Source organism: Lissotriton vulgaris, chromosome 10 (genome assembly GCF_964263255.1).
Source record: "Lissotriton vulgaris chromosome 10, aLisVul1.2, whole genome shotgun sequence".
NCBI classification, from domain to species: domain Eukaryota; kingdom Metazoa; phylum Chordata; class Amphibia; order Caudata; family Salamandridae; genus Lissotriton; species Lissotriton vulgaris.
This window is the reverse complement of record NC_141698.1, coordinates 703,994,057-704,016,185: the sequence shown is the minus strand read 5'-3', so window position 1 is coordinate 704,016,185 and position 22,129 is coordinate 703,994,057. Positions and strand designations below refer to the sequence as shown.

Sequence of the window (22,129 nt, the reverse complement as noted above, 5' to 3'; positions counted from 1 at the left end):
TCGGGGCAGTTGCCCCGTGCGTGGTTTAGGCCCCAAGGACCTATGAGCTCTTCCCACCACGAAGCCAGCCGTGAAAGTGTCCTTGCCGAACAATTCAATGAGGAGGTTTTCCACAAAGGTGTAGAACCGGCCAGTGGCAGTTGTCTCCGCCACGCCAAGGATTTGAATATTATTCCGCCGGCTCCGCGCTTCTAAGTCCTCATTCTTGATGGCCACATCCTTAAGAATCTTCTCGACCCGCTCCAGCCGCTTCAGAGTCTTGGAGGACCCGTCCTCCAAATCAGATATTCTGGACTCAGCTAAGTCAAGGCGCCGGTCGTGGGCCTCTACCGTGGAGCCAATGTCAGACAGCTTTTTCTCCAGACTATCAAAGCGAGTGTCCAGTGCCTTGAAGCCAGCACGCATCTCCCCCATCATGGCGATCATCATGGATGTTGCATCGCCACTGTCCTGTGTCCCCTGAGTGCCCGAAGCCGCTCCTGGAGGGGGGTCAGCAGCAGGTAGTGGTGTTTTATCGAAATTGAGCGTCCTCTGGGCCGGGCCTTTTTTCCCCATAGCTGTGGACGTGAGGCGGGGCCGCAGACGCAGCGACAGTGGCGGAGAGCAGGGATCAATGGTAAGGCAGGCGATCAATGACAAACTCCCACTAGAGCTAGTGTAGCAGAGAATGTGCGGCAGGCAAGTGAGTAGGCCTCAGACCAAAGAAGCTAGATCAGGGATGCATGAGCCAGACACAGGCAGCACAATGGAGCGTTTCCGGGCCTTCCCCGAGTGTAGGTCTTCGCCTCCTCAATCGTGGCTGAGCACGGAGGGATCGCGGTGTAACTATGTGAGGCTGCGCAGGGTGTGAATCACGGTCGCACCGCGGGCCGCTGTGCAGCGCCGGGGATCGCCCTCAGTCCACCCAGCAGCCGCGTGCCCCACCCTCCCCGTGCCCCGCAAGGCCCCGCAGCCACCATCTCAGGTCCGCGCGAGCCCGCAATCCAGGCCCCGGCTCCCTAACACACCCGGGCTGGAGGCCTCAGCCGCAGTCGGGGACCAGGCAACCAGGGAAACGGGGACCGCGTAGCAGTGGCGGAGCCCACGCTAGCCCAGCGGGGAAGAAAACGGAGAGGAAAGGGGTCGCGACCGCTAACGGCTGAGCGGCACTCACCCGGCGCTCCAGCGCAGAAGGAAGATGGCGCCGAGGTCCGGAAGCCTCAGATCCCCTCCGCCGTGTTCTCCGCGTCCGGCCGCTCCCGCGGCTCGGAAATGGCACCCCGGCAGTCCGCGATCATCTGGAGGCAGGTCCTGGCGTCCGGTATAACCAGGGGATTCAGATTACATCTCCTTTCGCCGTTTTCGGGCGCCCGCTCGGAGGAGCTTCACAGCGGAGCAGCCATTTCGCTTGCCGCCGTGGCCACGCCCCTCTTTTTGTGACACTTACCCGAGTGGGCTGACAAATTTGAATGTGTCAAGAATCTTGAACTCTGCAACTGACCGCGGGACCTTCCTCTCAACCAGGATCGAGACAGTTGAGCCGTTATGTGTTGAGTGGCAAGGAGTTTAAGGGACCGCTCCCTCAAGGTCTTAGGGTGTATGGCGCAGCAATGGGCACAGATCTTTGCATCATGGTCGCACTCCAGGCACCAGAGGCAACCAAGATGCGGGTGTGTCACTGACATCCGTCAATGACGGGCACCGCAGGTCTTGAAGCTGTCCTTCCTAGTGGACATTCCTGTCATAACATAATGTATATTTGTAGAGCACACGTTCACCCAGTAGGGTATCTAGACATTGAATAATAGATATTTATTGTTACCCAACTCAATTGTACTCATTTTATTGATCTTAGACGGATGAAAAGGCTAAGTGAACCCACCGGGTTTTGAACCTGTGACCATGAGGTCAAACACAGGTCCCTGAAGAGGACGCATTAGTCCACTGAGCCACAAGACCCAGCAAGAGATGAACCGTTTAAAAAACTTCAACAAAACGTCAAAAAGCACAGTCAAAAATGTACTGACTGGGTAACTCTCTCTAGATCTGTGTTGACTGGCATAGAAAAAAAAGAACAGACGTCAGCGCGCTGAATTGACACCTATAGAGACACCGCGCACATCACTTCAGATGCAGACGAAGCCACACGTAGCTGAATGACGCCACCTACTGGCATACAGAAGTACTGCTCAACCAAAAATTTTGGGATCCAGTCTGACGCCTGGGGATAATTCTATGGTGAGGAATCTGCCTCTCTAAGTCTCTATCAGATAGAAAGGAACAGATGTTGATGTGCATGGGCTGCGCTTATATGCGGTGCAAGGTGCCACCTAACAGCAAGTAGGAGCAGTGCTGTGAAAACCTTCAGATCAAGTACTGTACCTAGGGAACATTCTAAAAATGAGGAATCTGTGGCTATAATTATACATCAAAAACAATCTTTGGGGGGGGGGGGGGGGTTCCTCGAAAAAAAATGGGAAACATCCAATTTTCAGCAGCAGAGAGCTAAGCAAAAGTGCGTTCTTGTAAAGAACTAAAATAGGAAGCATCAGCCATAGCGAATTAGGAGTGAAATCAAGAAAATAAGATAATAAACGATAAAGTAACAGTATGAAGAGAAAAATGTAATTAACTCAATATACACCCTTGAGGGATAACATAATGAACAGAAATGTTAGTGGACACAGAAGGTTTCCAAGAAAGCTGTCAGATAAATAGGTAACCAATTAAAAGCAGTCAAAACAGCAGTAAACAAGCATTTACAATGCAATGGTCTTGGCATTATTAAAGGTAGAGCTATTGGCATTGCTCATTACATGTTTATTTTTTTAAACATAAATAAATGGTATTGTCATTTACAATGGCAATAGGTGAGCATTAGAGAGTAATAGAGAGTATTTGCGCACACAGAGCCACACACACACACACACACACACAGACAGAGCTGCGCACACACACACAGACAGAGCCACACACACACACACAGACAGAGCCACGCACACACACACAGAGCCACGCACACACACACACAGAGCCACGCACACACACACACACACATAGAGCCACGCACACACACACACACACACACAGCCACGCACACACACAGAGCCACGCACACACCCACACAGACAGAGCCACGCACACACCCACACAGACAGAGCCACGCACACACGCACACACACAGACAGAGCCACGCACACACACACAGAGCCACGCACACACACAGAGCCACGCACACACACAGACAGAGCCACACACACACACACAGAAGGAGCCACACACACACAGACAGAGCCACACACACACACACAGACAGAGCCACGCACACACACAGACAGAGCCACGCACACACACACACACACACAGACAGAGCCATGCACACACACAGAGCCACGCACACACACAAAGCCACGCACACAAACAGACAGAGCCACGAACACAGAGGCACAGAAAAAACGGGATGACAAGCAGGGAACAGAGGCACAGAAAAACCAGGGGAACAGAGGCACAGAAAAACCAGGGGAACAGAGGCACAGAAAAACCGGGGGAACAGAGGCACAGAAAAACCGGGATAACAAGCAGGGAACAGAGGCACAGAAAAACCGGGATGACAAGCAGGGAACAGGGGCACAGAAAAACCGGACCACAAGCAGGGAACAGAGGCACAAGCAGGCCACAGAGGCACAAAAACCGGATCACAAGCAGGGAACAGAGGCACAAGCAGGGAACAGAGGCACGAACAGGAAACAGAGGCACGAACAGGGAACAGAGGCACGAACAGGGAACAGAGGCACGAACAGGGAACAGAGGCACGAACAGGGAACAGAGGCACGAACAGGGAACAGAGGCACGAACAGGGAACAGAGGCACGAACAGGGAACAGAGGCACGAACAGGGAACAGAGGCACGAACAGGGAACAGAGGCACGAACAGGGATCACAAGCAAGGAACCGAGGCACAAGCAGGGAACAGAGGCACAAGCAGGGAACAGAGGCACAAGCAGGGAACAGAGGCACAAGGTGGGAACAGAGGCACGAACAGGGAACAGAGGCACGAACAGGGAACAGAGGCACGAACAGGGAACAGAGGCACAAACAGGGATCCCAAGCAGGGACCAGAGGCACAAGGTGGGAACAGAGGCACGAACAGGGAACAGAGGCACGAACAGGGAACAGAGGCACGAACAGGGAACAGAGGCACGAACAGGGATCCCAAGCAGGGACCAGAGGCACAAGCAGGGAACAGAGGCACAAAAACCGTATCACAAGCAGGGCACAGAGGCACAAACAGGAAACAGAGGCACAAGCAGGGAACAGAGGCACTCACTCTGCACTCCCACTCACTGCACTCACTCTGCAGTCGCACTCACTCTGCAGTCGCACTCTGCACACAATCGCTGCACTCTCTCTGCACTCACACTCTCTGCACTCACTTTCACTCTGCACTCACACTACAGTCACACTCACTCTGCACTCAGGCATATTTTCTATAACGGCACCTTTTGTGATGCCTGTCTAAACCCACTCCACCCATCTTTGCCTATGAATTAAAATATTGGTTTCTTTTTTTTACTTAATAACATATTTGGGAAAACACATTGTTCGAATATGTATATTTTAGGTTGCAATGTAATTGCGTGTTTATTACATTTCTGTCAGTAGATTGCTTGTAAAATTGAGGGGTTCCTGTAAGTGCTCGTTTGTAGACACTATTGACAAAAAGCTATTTAAATAATGCACATTTTAATGAGTAATTATATTAATGATAGACATCATCCCCCAGTCCATCCTGTTCATGTCTGACACAATCCAACCCATTCCACCATTATTTGGAAAGTTTCCACTGATGCATTTGTTTTTTATGTCATCAGTAGTTTCTATTACTTTAGCTTAGGTCTTTGTTTCAGGGAGTTACAGCAATGCACACGCACGCGCACGCACATGCACGCACACACACACACACACACACACACACACACACACACACACACACACACACACACACAGACACACTCTCTCTACTCTCTCTGCTTGGGCATACATACGACAGTGTTTCCGGTCACTCAACCATACACAACAGAACCCCTCAGACTTTTACACGCATACAGTTTGTGTTAATCGCACACACCAGGACATCTCCATTCACATGCAAAAGCTTCCCTCTGTCATCCGATCCATCCTAGCACGCACCTCACTCGCAAAGCCACAAGCACACACACAACTATCCTGATCAACCTGAGCCTCCCCAGTCACACGCACGATCCCTGCAGCCCCCCAGTCTCACGCACAAACGCTCTGATGCGCCCCCCCATACACAGACACAACCCGATCATGTTGCACTCATCCCACAGTCTCACCGGCCAGGTGAAGTTAAAGGGCAGCCTGGACACGCGCACACACACACACTCTCTCTGCTTGGGCATACATACAACAGTGTCTCCGGTCACTCAACCATACACAGCAGTGCCCCTCAGACTTTTACACGCATACAGTTTGTGTTAATCGCACACACCAGGACATCTTCATTCACATGCAAAAGCTTCCCTCTGTGATCCGATCCATCCTAGCACGCACCTTACTCGCAAAGCCACAAACACACAGACAACTATCCTGATTAACCTGAGCCTCCCCAGTCACACGCACGATTCCTGCAGCCCCCCGTCTCACGCACAAATGCTCTGATGGCCCCTGTGCCCCCCCATACACAGACACAACCCGATCTCGTTGCACTCATCCCGCCGTCTCACCTGCCAGGTGAAGTTAAAGGGCAGCCTGATGTTGTTGCTGAATCCCGGTACCTCGGTGATGGCGAACGAGTTGGCCCCAACGGAGAGAGTAGCTCAGCCAACCAGTCGCCCGGCTACTGTGCTAGCGGCCAATCAAGGAGTGGAGGCGGGACCGTGCTTGCTCTGCTCCCCTGCCCCTATCGTGTTCATGTGCAGTTTTGCCGGAGCCCCGACTGTATGTGGAAGATTATATCTTCCTAATGTGCTTTACCTTCAAACGGAGCCGACGGCAGCAGTGATCTCCGGGCGCCCAGGGGACAGGAGGGTAGGGGACTGGGTAGAAGAGGCGGCAGCAGGGTCCTGCGGCATAAGATGATCGATCCTCACCTCACCGCAGACGAGAAAAAATGGCGCCCACCAGCTTCCGAATTTTTTTGAATCGGGGGCGTGGTTTTGCTGTTTTGAGTGACAGACGTCACTGTCTAAAGAACAGCAAAACTTACGCCCCCAAATCCGAAAAAGACGGGGCTAAATCGGAGTGACGCATCTCTCCTCCAATGGCTGGCCTCCGTTTAGGAAGCCAGCCAATGGAGGAGAGACAGGGCAGGGAGGCGGGTTCCAAAGCGCTACTAAGGGACATTAAATCTCCGACCCCAGACTGCGCAAGCGTAGCCTTTAGGTCCTCGACCTAAAAAAGGAAGCAGTTGTAAATCAAGATGCTGATCCATACCGTCAAGGCAGCTGAAAGATCTATGAGACTAAAAATAAAAGACAAGTTATTATGACAGGCAAGCTGAAGAAAACTGGGAAGAGAAAGACAATCAGTCTCACTTGAAAAACGTTGTCACCTACCCAGCCGGTCTTTGGACAGAACTTACTTCGTTTCTCTGTTGTATTTTCCCTCCTACCCCTTTACTCCACCATCTTTCTCCTTTATGCTCCATTTATCTCTCCTCTTTGCTCTTTAATTGTTTTCCCGTTGAGACCTAGCTGTTTGGCTGCTGCCCGGTGGAGCTACCCGATAGCTAAAGAGGAGATGGGCTGTGGACTTACTCCTCGGCTGTCGCCTACCCAGCCGGAATTTGGGCAGACTCTCCTCCGTCTCTCCATCCTATCTACCTCCTACCGCTTTACCCCACCCCCTTACCCTTCTAAGCTCCATTTATTTCGTCTTCTACTCTCTTGAAATGTTTTTCTAGTAACCTATGTAACGTGTAACTGATGTGGTTTTGTAATTTCTGTGGAACCTTATGTAAAGCGCTCTGATACCTCCGGGTCTAGCCAGCGCTATATAAAACTCTCAAAATAAAAATAAATAAAAAATAAAAATAAATGTAAAACAAGTAGTAAGAATAGACAAATGTCACTAATGTGAACGGTAATGGATCAGTATAGAAATCAGCAATTGAAAATGCCAGTACTTCAGGCCCAGGGGCAGGCTTGAAGACTGAAAAGCAGGGTCTAGGATTTGTAGGTTCAGAAATTGGGGAAGCGGAAGGGACTGGATGGCTAGATGAACATAGATACAGACGAAGAAGGGAAGGAGCACGAATATCACTGATTTTCAAAGTTAATTTAACAGGAAAATGAAAAACAGTGAATCGAGGGATACAATTTATAAAGTCTATTAGTAGTAGATTTAAAGGATTTTGGAGTAAGAATATTTAGTGAATTAGAATCACTATTAGAAATATGACTTGAAGAATTGTCAAAAGAAAGAAAAGCAAAATAATTAACTGAAGGTAAAGCACTAAAAGCCACAGAAGCCAAGTGACCTGGAGAATTCTCACATAGATTACGGTTAAATAAGGTAGGATGGGAAAACGAAGCGGTAAAGAAATTGGAAAAAGGAAAAGAGGGAGTAAGAACAAAAGGATCGGAGGGGTGAACACAGTATAGATCAGATGAAGAATCAGAAGAAATAGAAGAGAATGTAAGATCACTAATTCTGCCCAATGTACGAGTGGGAGGAAAAGACAGAAGAAATTGATAGAATTAATCAGTATGGGTTTTTAAAGGGAAAGTGTAGGCTCAATTCGAGAGATGTAAACTGAAATCACCAAGCAAGAAAGATGAGGTAGGATCAAGAAAACCATGATAGAGTGCTACCTAAATCTTCAGGTGCTGATGCTCGGTGTTGAGATACAGAAATTCCTTATGCTGACCTGGTTCCGCTCAGTCTACAAAATGGCTAGATTGCCATATCTGCAGTCACTTCAAATGAAGTATTGGTTCGGAAAGCATGGAGCTGTAGCGTGGGTAAAGGAAGATATTAACTAAAGTGTTTATCATTTTCAGCTTACCACAATGAGCAGTGTGACTGAAATCACTCCACTATATCTAGTTTTCCTTTTTTACATGCTACTTCACTTGCACCATGGCCATATATTAATCAATTTGATTATTCTAATCTCCCTAGCTTCAAGATGTCCCTTTATGGATAAAAGAAAAATTAAACATTGAAAACATAGCCCTATCAATTTTGCAAAAACCCCGTAACAGTTCTTTGCTCAATTGCAACTGTTTACGTTGTTCTTTAAAAAAAATTTAATCATGTTTAGACTGCTAAGAAACAAAGGGCCAGATGTAAGTAACCTAATACCGGTCGGTAACGGCCGAAATTACTGAATTTCGGCCGTTACCGACCGGTATTAGGCTTTTCAGATGTAGGAGGCCAAATTGTAGGATTTGGTAATTTACCGAATCGGTAATTTAAGTAATCAGTAAATTACCAAATTCTAAAAATACAGATTCTGTAAATTACCGAATCTTTAATGTAGGGAGCACTCAAACGAGTGCTTTTCTCATTTCAGGATTCGTTATTTACCACCAACTACAAGTTGGTGGTAAATATCGAAAACCATGAAAAATAATTTTTTTGCAATTTTTAACAGTTCCATGTGGCAGACATACATGCCCTTAGGGGCATGTATGTGTGCCACATGTGCACCCATGCACTATTCAGGGGTGCAACAGGGTGTCAATGTGACATCCTGCCACCCTTGAATGAGTTTCCACTTTTACCGAATCGGTATCGGTAATTCCCATTCATTCCTATGGGCCTCAAGGCCCATGGGAATGAATGGGGATTACCAAATCGGTAAATACCGATTCGGTATTTACCGAATTTTACCAATTCTGTAAAATTTACCGAATCAATACCTACATCCCATTTACCGATTCTAAAATACCGAATCGGTAAAATTCGGTATTTTAGAATTGGTAAATTCGGATTACCTACATGTGGCCCAAAATGTATGAGGAAGGACTTTTAAATATACTTGTTTGTTTAGCAGTTTTATTCATTGCATTTTTCTGCGAAACGGTAATTTTTAGTTGGTGCTCTTATAAGGACACAAATTCAGCAAAAATCAGTGCGTTTCAATCATTTTTTTAAAGTTTTACACGAACACCTTACAAGTCAAAAGCTTCAGTTTCTGCTTTGTATGGGGCTTACGTATAGGGAAATTTGGGCAAACGTACCATATACAAATAATGGAGGCTGTATTTTGGAGCATAACATTGCAGGGGTACACAGTGACTTCAGGCTGTGAAACTATGACTGATGTTTCTCACAATTACATCTGCATAAGCCATCGACGATATCGGATTTATCCCCATGTTTTATGAATAGCATCCTTTTTGAAGCATTTTGAACTTGAAGTAATCTAAGAGGTGTGGTGGCTGGGAAACGTAGTAAGTCTTAAACATAAAGTGTAGGACTGGCCCACGTTCCAAGCTGTATCACTCAATCAATCAATCAAAGCATTTATATAGCGCACTACTCACCCGGAGGGTCTCAAGGCGCTAGGGGAGGGGGGGTCCGCTACTGCTCGAACAGCCAGGTCTTGAGCTGCTTCCTGAAGGCGAGGTGGTCCTGGGTCAGGCGGAGGTGGGTCGGGAGGGAGTTCCAAGTCTTGGCGGCGAGGTAGGAGAAGGACCTTCCCCCTGTGGTGGCTCTTCGGATGCGGGGGACGGCGGCGAGGGCGAGGCCGGTCAATCGAAGCTGGCGTTTGGGAGCGTAGAAGTTGAGGCGGCTGTTGAGGTATACAACTTTTGAGCAAAAACAGTAGTTTCACTTCGAACTGGTATTATCAGGCACACACAATTATCTAGGTTAATTCCAGGGCAAAAAGCCTGCTTTACATGTTTAATTTAACTTGGTAACTCCAATTTCCACATGTTGTTCCACTTATACCCATTCCATCGTTCCTGTGTGTGTGAGGATAGGATAGAATATTCTATAACAGGAGAGATAAAGGAGAGACTAACCATTAAAGTGGGAGTAGGAAATCTTGGAATAAACGGTCACGAGTAGAGGATATTAATCAGGACAAAAACAAACACTCGCAAAGCTAATAGGTGTGGGGTTTAATGTGCTAACCCATACGGCATAGGCACACGGGAGGGAGCCAGCAAGAGCAGATCGAGTGAAATAGTTTTAAATTAGTTCCTCATGCAATTCAATGCAAGAACCCAAAGAGAGGCGGAAGGATACACCCACTCAGCCAACAGTATTATGTGAGACTTGAATACAAAACTCTACAAGGCTGACCCAAGGAGTGACTGACAGGTTTGAAGAGGCTGATCTAATTGAAGAAAGCCGAAAAGTGACGAGTGGACCCAAAGTCCACTCTGTATATTGTCATCAGTAGGTCTGTGCGGAACAACTGTCCTATCGAAATCCAGACCTACAAGAAGTAAGTCTGGCCACAACATGAGAGTGGAAATCTTAACAAGGGATGAAAGCGGTAGAGACCCATCACAAGAGAAGTGAAACCCTTATATATTGCAAGCTCTTCAGTATTAAGGGCAGTCTTCCGAGGACTACAACTTCTGTACGGCATCTTCATGCAGCATGAGAAAATACCATTATTTCCATTGAGTGCAATCAGGAGCTGGCGTGTTAAACTTTCATTAATAGGGGAGGGCGCTCCAAAGATTACAAGCTGAGAACTGCCTCGGATGTGCGAGGTAAGCATTTAAGTCTTGAAACAAAGGGTACAGGCAAAGAGCTCCAGAGCACACCAATAGAGCAATGACTAAAGAGTAACAAACCTTCCTGAGTCATTAGTGTATGCAAATATAAATATACTTCAACAAACAATCCGTTACTTTATTTTTTTTATTGACAAGCAGCAATATCATGTTTGCCATTTTTACATTTTAAAGTAGATACAATTATTAGTTTATCTGTCATATTACAATATTTAGTTTTTACTTTTAAATCCTTTAAGATACATTAAAAAAACACATCAACTGCAAACATGACTGTGCCTGGGAGGGCAGAGAGAGAAAAGCATGGTACCCACCCAAATTTCCACATTCCTGCAACACTTCACCCATTCGGTTCGTAAAGTCTTAAGAAATGTCATAATGGCATGAGCTTGAAATATCTATAGGCATTTTCCTTGACGCTCATGACGTGGCACTGGTGATGTTGTAAACAGCAGAAAAACAGGGACTGCCAAGTGACCAATTATGGAGGCACAGGCCTGCTCCTTCCCACAGGAACACACCAAACAGTGACAGTGGTGATCTTCCCACATTCATACTCCGCAAAGTGGAAGATCATGCGACGTAGCTGTATTCATCTGAAGAGGCTTGGCTTCGTTCAATGTATTGTTTGTCTATGAGAACTTCAATACACTTCTTAATCATGCTGATGCTTGGGTTAAATCTAGCTCGAGACTGGCTAATCACCTATGGATGAAAAAAGAATAACATTAGCAAACACATTTGCGGCAGTTACACAAAGACCATACAAATGCAGACACAATAAGTAATTTATCTGTAAATCGCTCCACTCTTCAACTATCTAATTCCTTGTTATACTATTGGGCGCCCAGGGAGGACTGTATTGGCAGGGCTCCATCTATATGTCCACCCCCAGGATAGCCCAAGGGCAGAGTTCTATCCATGGCTTTAAGTGGGAGGAAAAAACCGTGGAGTCACTCAAAGGGGCGTGGCCAATGCAATAAAGGGCGTCGCTTAAGAACACCCAAGGTAAAAATCTGTTTAGCATAGTGTGCCGCCCAACTTGTATTTTGCCGTTTGTCATTGTAGCCAGATATTTAATATAACACCATACCTACAAAAAGTCAGGATTATTGGCTTTATCGATGGTTGTTAGTTCCATAAGATAAATAAGCAGCAACTATGGGTTGTATATAATATTGAAAAAGCTGCCACTTAAAGCCCTAGTGACATCACGACAATGCTGCTGCTCCTGAGTTTCAAAAAGAGAAGGGAAATCCAGAGAGAAATGACTCTTCAAAGGATTTCCCTTCCCCTACAATGCTCACCTGGCATGACGTCATGCCGTAACTTCTCCACTAGTGAGAAGTGAGCAGGGTGAGCATGCGCACATGGCGGGCCTGCTGTCACTGCAGTGAGGGAAAAAAAACGGACTGCCTGTGTTAGGGCACAAAACAGAGCCGGATAGAGACGCGTTTTTCAAGGCCTCCTTTAAAAAACTGCCGGTGCTCAGCTAGGGTGACCAACTGGCATAGGTGCAAATTCAGGACGGTGAGTGTAAAAATTCAGGACAAAGGGACAAAATTCAAGACAAAAATTCAGGACAAAGGGTTAAAATTCAGGACAAAACTTTGGGACAAAAGTTACGTTTTACAGACACGTCAGAGGTGGTAGCGCAATAGTATATAAGTAAGTAAATAGACAACCACCTAAGTACAAGTCAAAATAAGTTTGCATTAGGTTGAGAAAACCGTGCAGGTCATGGTTGTTCAGTATGACTGCAGCTTGCTACCTTAGACGATTCAAAATTTGCATCTCGCTCCAGCAGGTACTGAAGTCACCAGACAATGGTGAACAACACCTGAATATAAGTGAGGCCACTTTTATTGCTGATTGAAAACTACTGGATATACAAGGAGCTTTGCAGTGCCCGGCCCCCAGTAACAAAACGGCTCTACCCCCCTTTCCGCCTCCCAGTGAAACACCCAATGCCCGGTCCAGCCTTGCTACCACCCTCCATTGGTGCCCCTCATCTTCACTTAGACCGCCTCTCGTGTGTATTTAATTTCTTTTATAGTGTTACTCATCCCAAGTATGTAGGGCAGGGTGTCAGAGTACATTACATCACACACACATTATATAGAGACAATGACTCATATTAACGTGAAAGTCCTTGTATAGGAAATGTTACTTAAGATAATGGGTGCTGCAAGGTGTAATCATTCTTTCATCCATCATTCAGTTTTGCACCATTCATTCTGTCCTTCCATCTGTGTGCCCATCTATATTCAAACATATTTGACCATTTGCAAACCTATCCACCATATATCCTTCCATCCATCATTTCACTCATTCATCCCTTCATCCACCCTTTCACTCTTCCATCATTCATCTACCCACCCTTTCACCCATCCATCCATACAGACATCCATCCATCCACTCTTCCACCCATCCATCTATTCACTCACCCATCCAGCCATTTACCCTTTCACCCATCCAACTATCCATTCACTTACTCATCCATACACCCATCCACTTGCCCATCATCTACCCATACATCCATCTATTTACCTTTTCTCGCATCCATACTTCCACTCATTCACTCATCCATCCATCCTTTCTTTCATTATCTATCCATTCATCCTTTCAGTAATCCATCCAGCCATTCGCACATTCCTTTACTTATTTACTTTCCCACCTTTTCACATTATGAGCTGAGCCATTGTCTGCAGAGTCGCAGACAGAAGAGGCTCATCAAGAACTTCACCTTGCTGTAGTTCCTAAAGCAAGGGGTGGGGGAGGGTTCACTATGCCCCTGCACATAGGCAATCTGAAAACGTAGAAGCCATGAGTCATGCATGATGCACAGTGCCAGGATGTGAGGTGACTGTGACGGTGTTGTTTCCAAGGCTTTAAGTGGTGTAAAAAACGTGGGGGTCTCATCAAAGAGTGTGTTCGGGAGAACATCCTTTACGACGCGGATGTTACCCCGCAGTACCGTTACAACGCGTATTTTAGACCGCAAGTCGTAACCACGACTTGCGCTGGGGGGGCGCTAAAGGACAAGTAATAGTAGATTTACTATTCTAACACCTTCCCTACTGTACGTTGGCTTGTGTCGGAATAGTAAATTAAACTGGACCTAAGTCCGCACCCCTACAGCGCAAGTCGTGGTAACGACTTGCGTTGTAAAATACGCGTTGTAACGGTACGCGTGGTAATACCGTGCATCGTAACAACGTACATCCGTGTGTTCGATGTAATTAAGGGCGTGGTTTAAAACACCTAGGCAAAATATCTGTGCTTAGCATAGTCTTCCGCACGACTGGTATTATGTTGTTTCTGTCATTGCATCAAGATGTATAATACAGCAAGTACCATTATTATAGAGGCTTTTGTAACGCGCTCTGCTACTAAATAGTATAGTATCCTGGCGCGGAGAGAAAAGGAAGGGGGCAGATCACAGTAAATGCAAAAGAGGGACAGCCATTAGGCGTTGGTGTTAAAGAGGTAGGTTTTTAGGCCTTTCCTAAATGCCATGATGGAAGGGGCTGTTCTCAGTTGCAGGGGGAGGGCATTCCAAGCTCTCGCTGCTCTAACAGAAATGGATTGTCCACCAAGCCTGCTATATTTGAACTTTGGTACAGTCATTTGATGAAGATTGCTTGATCTGAGAGGGCGGTTGGGGGCATAAAGAGAAAATCTTTTTCTCAAATAGGTAGGGCCTGTTAGGTGGAGTGCACGGTATGCTAACACAAGGATCTTGAATAAGATCCTTTGAGCCACTGGAAGCCAGTGAAGGTCTCGGAGTGGTTGGCGGACGCTAGATCTTCTGGGGATGTTAAACAGCAGCCGGATCGCAGCATTTTGGATGACTTGGAGGCGGTGGATCAGATAGGCTGGGAGTCCGCAGTAGAGAGCATTCGCATAATCCAATATGGATAATATCAGAGCGCGAATGACCGTCTCCTTAGCTGATCGCGGGAGCAAAGGAAGGAATCTGCGTAGAGTTTTGAGAGTAGAGAAGCAGATTCCGGTGAGTTTTTTCAGGTGATCTTCAAATCTGAGATTATTGCTAAACCAGATTCCTAGGTTTTTTGCAGGTCCACCTGTGGATTTGGGGCTGGGAAAATCGGTGGGCCAGAGAGAATCATAGAAATTATCTGTGAAGGAGCCGTACAGCAGAATTTCCGATTTGCTCTCATTACACTTGAGTTGAGCCAAGGCCAGCCAGCGGAAGACCGATGATAAGCAGAATTGGACTCTCGTCGTGTCCAGGTTGTTTTTGGGCCATGTAAACAAGAGCTGGGTATCATCGGCGTAGGCCATAATTTTGGCCCCCAGCTGTTCCGCTAGATAGATAAGGGGGGTCATATAGACATTAAAAAGCAGGGGGCTTAAGGTGGAGCCCTGTGGTACGCCAGTTGAAAGTTTTTTGGGAGAAGAAGAGAAAGGCGGCATCCACACTTGCTGGGACCTGTCATCTAAGAAAGATCTTAACCATCCGAGAGCAGGGCCAGTTATGCCTATGTCTGCTAGTCTGGTAAGTAGGAGGGAGTGAGGGACCGTATCGAAGGCGGCAGAGAGGTCCAATAAAATCAGCGCCGCTCTGCCACCTCCGTCTAAGCACTCACGGATAGCCTCAGAGACCTCAACTAGGGCCGTCTCTGTACTGAAAGCAGCTCTAAAGCCTGATTGCGCAGGGTGGAGAGCTTGAGAGTTTTCTACGAATCGGTCCAGCTGTGAAAATGCAACTTTTTCGCATATCTTTGTTAGAGCTGGCAGTAAAGAAATGGGCCGGAAATTAGCGGGAGTTTTTGGATCTAGGCCATTTTTCTTAAGGAGTGGTAGCAGTTTTGCCTGTTTCCAGCAAGCTGGCACTGTGGCGCTGGAAAAAGAGAGGTTCACAATATGTGTCACCTCTTGGCCGACTGTGTTAGCCAGGCCCGCAAGGACTCTGGCTGGGCAGGGGTCCGCAGGGGAACCCGATTTTAAGGTAGCCAGAATTTTCACGACCTCGGTTGTATTCACTGGAGTGAAGAGGGCAAACTGATCCGTAGAAGTGGGCATAGTGGGGATAGGAGTAGTCATGGAGGATGGAAAATTGTTGCATACAGTAAGTAGATCATCTTGGATTTTATCAATTTTTTCCACAAAAAACACAGAGTTCCTCACACCATTTTGCCGATGAGGCTAGAAGAGGGTGAGCGGCGCTAGGAGAGACAAAGCTTTTGACAACAGCAAAGATTTCTGCGCTGTTGTTATTGGCCTTGGAAATACGCCCTTCATAGTATGAGCTTTTTGCCACTCTAATTGCAGCATGATACTTCTTTTGAGCTGTTCTGAGTTCTTTCTTGGCCTCAGGGAGGTATGCTTGTCTCCAACGTCTTTCTAGTTTTTTGCAGCCTGATTTAAGATTGCGGAGGGTATTGGAGAACCAGGGTTTAGAGGGGGAGGAGCGAACTCTACAGACGCGACCTGATTTGGTTGAAAGAGCAACACCTTCTTCAATCCATGAATTGAATAGGCTCACTGCTGGTTCAATTTCTGAAGGCAGTGAGGGGCGAGAGGTATCGAGATGATCACAGAGCTAAGCTAAATTAATTTTCTGTGTATGAGCCTCAGCATGGTTGGTCTCAGCAGGGCGGGACAAAGGCCAGGAGAATCTTATTAGCATGTGATCAGACCAGTTTAAAATCTCAGGTTCAGACATATTAATGTTGAAGTTGGTACATACTAAGTCAAGGGCATGACCCCCTGAGTGGGTAGGAGCCTTGATCCACTGTTTCAGTTGGGCCATCGCAAACGCCTCGTTTAGCCGAACTGTGTCAGATAGATCAAGCTGGTCCACATGGATATTAAAGTCCCCCAGAAGGAGATATGTGGGGTATTTCAGGGCGCGTGGGACTATCATGTCCTCTAGTGCCTCTAGAAATTTTCCAGCGTGGTCAGGTGGTCGGTATACCAGAGATCCACCTAAAGTAAAATGAGCCCCTAAAGTGAGAGAAAAATGGAGTACCTCAGCATCAATGGATGGGCCCATAGGGTCTAGAGAAAAGGTCCATTTATCCCGAAAAATGGCTGCTACGCCGCCTCCTCTGCCTAGGGGGCGGTCTTGTCTGATAATTTTAAAACCACGTGGGATGGCAAGTTCGATCACTGGGTTACATGTGTCATTGAGCCATGTTTCTGTGACAAAGAGAAGGTCAAACTCGTTGTCGCTTAGTAGCTCGAATATTTCATTAGAATGTTTTACCAGAGATCTGGCATTGATCAAGCCGGCCCGGAGACATGACGGGTCAGTAGCACACTGTGTAGGGGCTGGAAGAGTAGGTTGAGAGCGAAATGTGCATGATTGACAAGTGAACTGAACAGTATCTGCCAGGTCCCATTTACTCGAACAGGAGCATGGTTTAGTATTAAATGCAATTAGGTACTCACGAGAGTAGGGAACACGCGGTCGATTACAGGGTAGGAGGGCAGCTGCAAGGGGGCTGGCGCTGGCCGCGTCCGGGACACGGACGGGCCCTCCTTTGGCGCGTAGACGGCGCTCCCGCTGCGCTCGTCCGCTGAGCGTCCGGAAATAACACATAATGTAGCTGAGGAAGGGGGCGTGGCCTGCGATGTGGGCGTGGCCCAGGGACTCGCCTGAATGGCGTTTGCAGCGGTCGTTGCAGCCGGCGCTATGCAGCGCTTCACGGCTGTTTCAAGAGGGCTTGGGTAGGTTGTCAGCAAACAAGTTAAAAAACACACAATATTCAATTTTTAAAATTCGCGCTGTGAAGCTCCCGGCGTGTGCCTGCGGAGTCCTTCAGTTCTCAGGGCGGCGCTCTCAGAGGCGCGTATTTATAGGCTGCCTGGCGGAGGGGGCGTGGCCTGCGATGTGGGCCTGGCCCAGGGACTCGCCTGAATGGCGTTTGCAGCGGTCGTTGCAGCCGGCGCTATGCAGCGCTTCACGGCTGTTTCAAGAGGGCTTGGGTAGGTTGTCAGCAAACAAGTTAAAAAACACACAATATTCAATTTTTAAAATTCGCGCTGTGAAGCTCCCGGCGTGTGCCTGCGGAGTCCTTCAGTTCTCAGGGCGGCGCTCTCAGAGGCGCGTATTTATAGGCTGCCTGGCGGAGGGGGCGTGGCCTGCGATGTGGGCCTGGCCCAGGGACTCGCCTGAATGGCGTTTGCAGCGGTCGTTGCAGCCGGCGCTATGCAGCGCTTCACGGCTGTTTCAAGAGGGCTTGGGTAGGTTGTCAGCAAACAAGTTAAAAAACACACAATATTCAATTTTTAAAATTCGCGCTGTGAAGCTCCCGGCGTGTGCCTGCGGAGTCCTTCAGTTCTCATTCCCATTACACCAACAAGAAGCCAGGACTCTATTGGCTTTGTCAATGGGTGTTAGTTGCTTAAAATAAAAAAGCAGTAACTAGGGCTTTGTTGAATATAATATTGAAAATACCTCACTCTAAAATGATGGGACAGTAAAAGAACGATAACCCCTTCTTTTTAACTTGTTTTTTAGGCTTCTTTAAATAAACAGTTTTCTCACGTTGCAGCATGGGCATTGTACCTTATTTCTGACAGATTGCCCTGCTGTACACTAAGGTAGGAGGAGGCCGCCACATGCTTTAGCACCCCCAGACTGCCGCATTGTCATTCTGTATGTGGCAATCAGCCGGCATGCAGAATGACAATGGGCGGGTGGGGCTGCTCTTGTGCTCCAGGAGGAGCGCGAGCGCCCCATCAAGGGGGGTGAGGCCTCTCACAGGGAGCAGTGCTGCTCCCTGTGAAGGCCAAAATTACGGACAAAAGGCGTCCGTAAAAGGGATCCTCACTGACAACGGACGTGAGGTCCCAATTACGGACGGTCCGTGAAAATTTACGGACGGTTGGTCAGTGGTCACCCTACTGCTCTGCACCGATGAGACCTGGCCCACTTAAAGCCCTGGTACTATCTATTTCTAGCCTAGCATAAGGGCTTAATGGGCAAGGGGAGATATCGGGACCAGGAAATAATCATTTTCTCTCGGCAACTCGCTCAGCCTCATCTAATGACGAGAGGGATGTTTCTATCTAACCTCTCGCCACCAGCTACCTTCCAAAAGCCAGGGGAGCTTGCTGCCTTCCACAACTAGAACTGGTGCCTTCTACTACCCCAACACTGCCCAAGAGCGAGGGAGATCCCCTCCCAACCCCAAAAAACACCTTGCCCTAGGGACTAGGTGTAGAGTCTGGTTTCGGGGTCTTGTTCACAGTTGCCAAGGGAACTGCAGGGGTTGTTTGCTATTATTGACGCAGTTCACCCTCAAAGCAATGATGATAACAGAAGTACAAATATGTATAAACTATAAAAAAAACTTTCCTCATAAGAACATAAGGTTTTAATACGCCCTAGGGTACACGTTTTCGAATCGCACGCGTATGAGGTACATTTGGTGTCAACAATTTATCTGAGTAAATTTGGATCTGGGTTTTCTCTTAACCATCTTCGTATATTTCACTATCTTATGCCACTCATCATCTAATATTTCCTTCCCAAGCTTCAGTTCCTACTTTTCTCTTAGTGTTGACAAGACCGCGTAATAGGCGGGACTAATAGCCAACGACAGCATGGTCACCGCAAAACTACAACCTACCGTAGTCAGTTTCTTGGTGAGTGCCTCTGACTTTATTATGGGTTCTATCTCTCCAACAGCCCATGTTTGCTTTTATGGCCTGCACAAATGCATTGTAAGCCATGAGCGCCCTATGGCCACTGTGTGTTCCTCTCTTAGTGCTTCAAAAGTACAAATTCTTCCCTTCGAATACAGATCTCCCACCACCTGGATTCCTTCTTCAGTTTGGGAAAACACCATAATGGTCATACTAGTAGTTCTGGAACATACACCAACATCACCACCACTTTTAGCATGTATTTACAGCAGCTATACCGTGCCGACTGAAGAACCCTGGGAAATGACCTCGAGAGCCTGGCATGGCTTAACAGCACCTCAACAATGGACCCCTGCCCCACACAGCACCACCCTTCTCCCCTCTAAGTAGCATTCACAACCAACCAGGCCCATTGGTCAGATTAGCTGTGCAGCTGTATAGTACACTCCTGTGTTTGGGGTACCCCATACCACCCTCCCTTGCAATAATCTGTTGGATTTCCGAATATCCCTATAGCAACCCTTTTCCCCTTACCAGCCTGTATTAGGTCAGGCCACAAACCGTTTAGTTTCTTAATGTAGACAATACATCACATGATAGGAAGCGCCACAAAATGGGAAAGCAGCCTGGACAGAAAGATCATTTTCGCTACTGACACATCCCACTATGGCGAAAGAGGGAGTTTACTCCAGAAAGGTAGGGAGACTTTAAAGGACAGTAAAGCTTTTCCTTGATTACCTGTCCGGAGTTGGTCACTTCTGTGGTAGCTCTGGACACCAAAAGCACGCACCATGTTATGCTTAGTGGGGGTTCCACATCCTCCTACATTCCACATTAAGAAATTATACTTGTCCAAACCGGACATCTTTGTAGCTTGCAGTGCTACAGCTCCCACCTCTCTCTGTGTATGAGGTGTATGGGGGCTAACGCTATCCCCTAATGAGAACTTTATTAGGATGAGTATTTTTCTTCATGATATTGACGCCCAGTAATACTTGCATTTGTTATGGTGTTTTCACATGTAATCGGTAGGTACTGTACTCTCGCTGCTGCTGCTCCCGTCTCCCTGGTTATGATTCGAACTGTGATCTTGCCAACATACTAAAAACTCCCAATATGTGGTGCATGTCGAACAGGAGATTAACACATTATATTAAGTGCCTACATCCTGCACGCACCCGAGCACATCTCTCGTCCTTTCATTGCTCAGTTAACACATTTACCGCCATATCTTGCTGCAATCACTGCTCCTGAGCCACGAAGGTGCATAATACAAGATAGTCTTACCCCGACTTGAATACTGCCTTACCCCCTACCCTCTCCCCTGTGCATCACTTGATACGTACAGCACTCACGGAGGTCACCACAGGCTACTCCTTGATCAGCACTGGTGTGGAGATTCCCTCGGGATCTTCTCATGGACTAAGTTTGATGCCGGCTCCCCTTGGTCTCAGCACGATAAAGCCACCGCCGCCAGTTTCGTTCTTACCTTTGTAGCTCGCTCTTACAATTGCCCCTGTGTCCTGCTTCATTTTCTAGTGTCGAAGACTGTTCCTGATGTGAGCATCACCTGCCCTCGAGTCTTGGTATCCCTAAGCATTCCATCTACATCCATGTTTCATCCCTTGAGGCGAAGTACGACTTGCCTTTTAATTTTATGTTTATATAGTGCCGGTTTCACTAACCTAGATGTCAGCCTTTGCCCTCATACAGAGCCGTGTAATCCATAAAATATATACATAGGTATTTTCGATAATCCACAGACCCGGCTCCCTTGCATCCTGCAAAATTCAGAATGTGAGCCACCATAGGCCTACTAGAAGCCCCAGTATTATTGATGGGCGTCCCAGCACTCCTTGGCCCTCTCCACCACCAATAGTGTCAGTTTTGTGTGTGTGTGTGTATATATATATATATATATATATATATATATATATATATATATATATATATATTCATTCTATTAACCAGTTCAAGAAAGAACTCTGCATGGCTCTCTTCCGTGTCCTCTGGGATACCCACAAGGCAAATTTTGGTGCGCCTAGATGGCCCTTCTGTGTATGCTGTAAAGAAGCTCTACTGCCTCTTTTAACTCTGTCACTTGCTTCTTACACCATAGGGCACAGCAAGGCCAGACTGGATTCCTTCTCTGTCCGCTAACTTCCTGTGGTCTGTCCACAGAAAGTCCACCAGTGTCCATTTTGTTTTCCAGTGTGGTCTTAGTGTCGAGAATGCCTTTCAGGATAGTGGCAAAGAATAAGTTACTTACCTTTGGTAATGCCTTATCTATTAGAGAGAAGATCTAGCCGCAGATTCCATACCCTAGAATTATCCCTAGGCGCCAGACTTGATCTCGAAACTGGGAAAGTTGCGGGATCAGGGGATCCATGCAACCCATACCTCTCTGGACTCCCTAGGGTGTCTAGTTTTCAGACACGTGTGGGTTTGGTAGGTTTCTCTGGATTGCCACCGAGCCCGGGCCAAAAACCCAGGTGCCCCCCCCCCCCCCCCCCCCCCCCCTTGCAAAACCAGGTCGGTTTGTGATTGGTAATTTTGATGTCTCCACAATACGTTTTGGGTCCTTGCCTGCAGCGGGAACTTGGTCCACCCACACGAGTGAGGTACCATTTTTATCGGGCGACCTGGGGGGAACGCTGGGTGGTAGGAAATTTGTGTCATCCTGGTATTCCCACAACATTCCCACACAGAAATTAGAGAAAAATTTGATTTTTCAGCTAAATTTGAGGTTTGCAGGCGATTCTGGGTAGGAAAAAGTTGGGCGGTCCACGTAAGCCATACCTCCCT

The 22,129-nt window shown here is 47.3% G+C and overlaps 1 protein-coding gene across 1 annotated transcript in view; it reads right to left on the bottom strand.

Moving 5' to 3' along the window:
- Nucleotides 1-10,815: 10,815 nt before the first annotated feature.
- The window catches only part of CUL2 (cullin 2), a 570,015-nt gene continuing 558,701 nt past the window's right edge, over nucleotides 10,816-22,129 (bottom strand). The window contains exon 21 of the mRNA XM_086941531.1: nucleotides 10,816-11,407. Within this exon, the coding sequence (XP_086797657.1) occupies nucleotides 11,276-11,407 (132 nt within the window). The 3' untranslated portion in view covers nucleotides 10,816-11,275. The remainder of the gene's footprint in view (nucleotides 11,408-22,129) is intronic.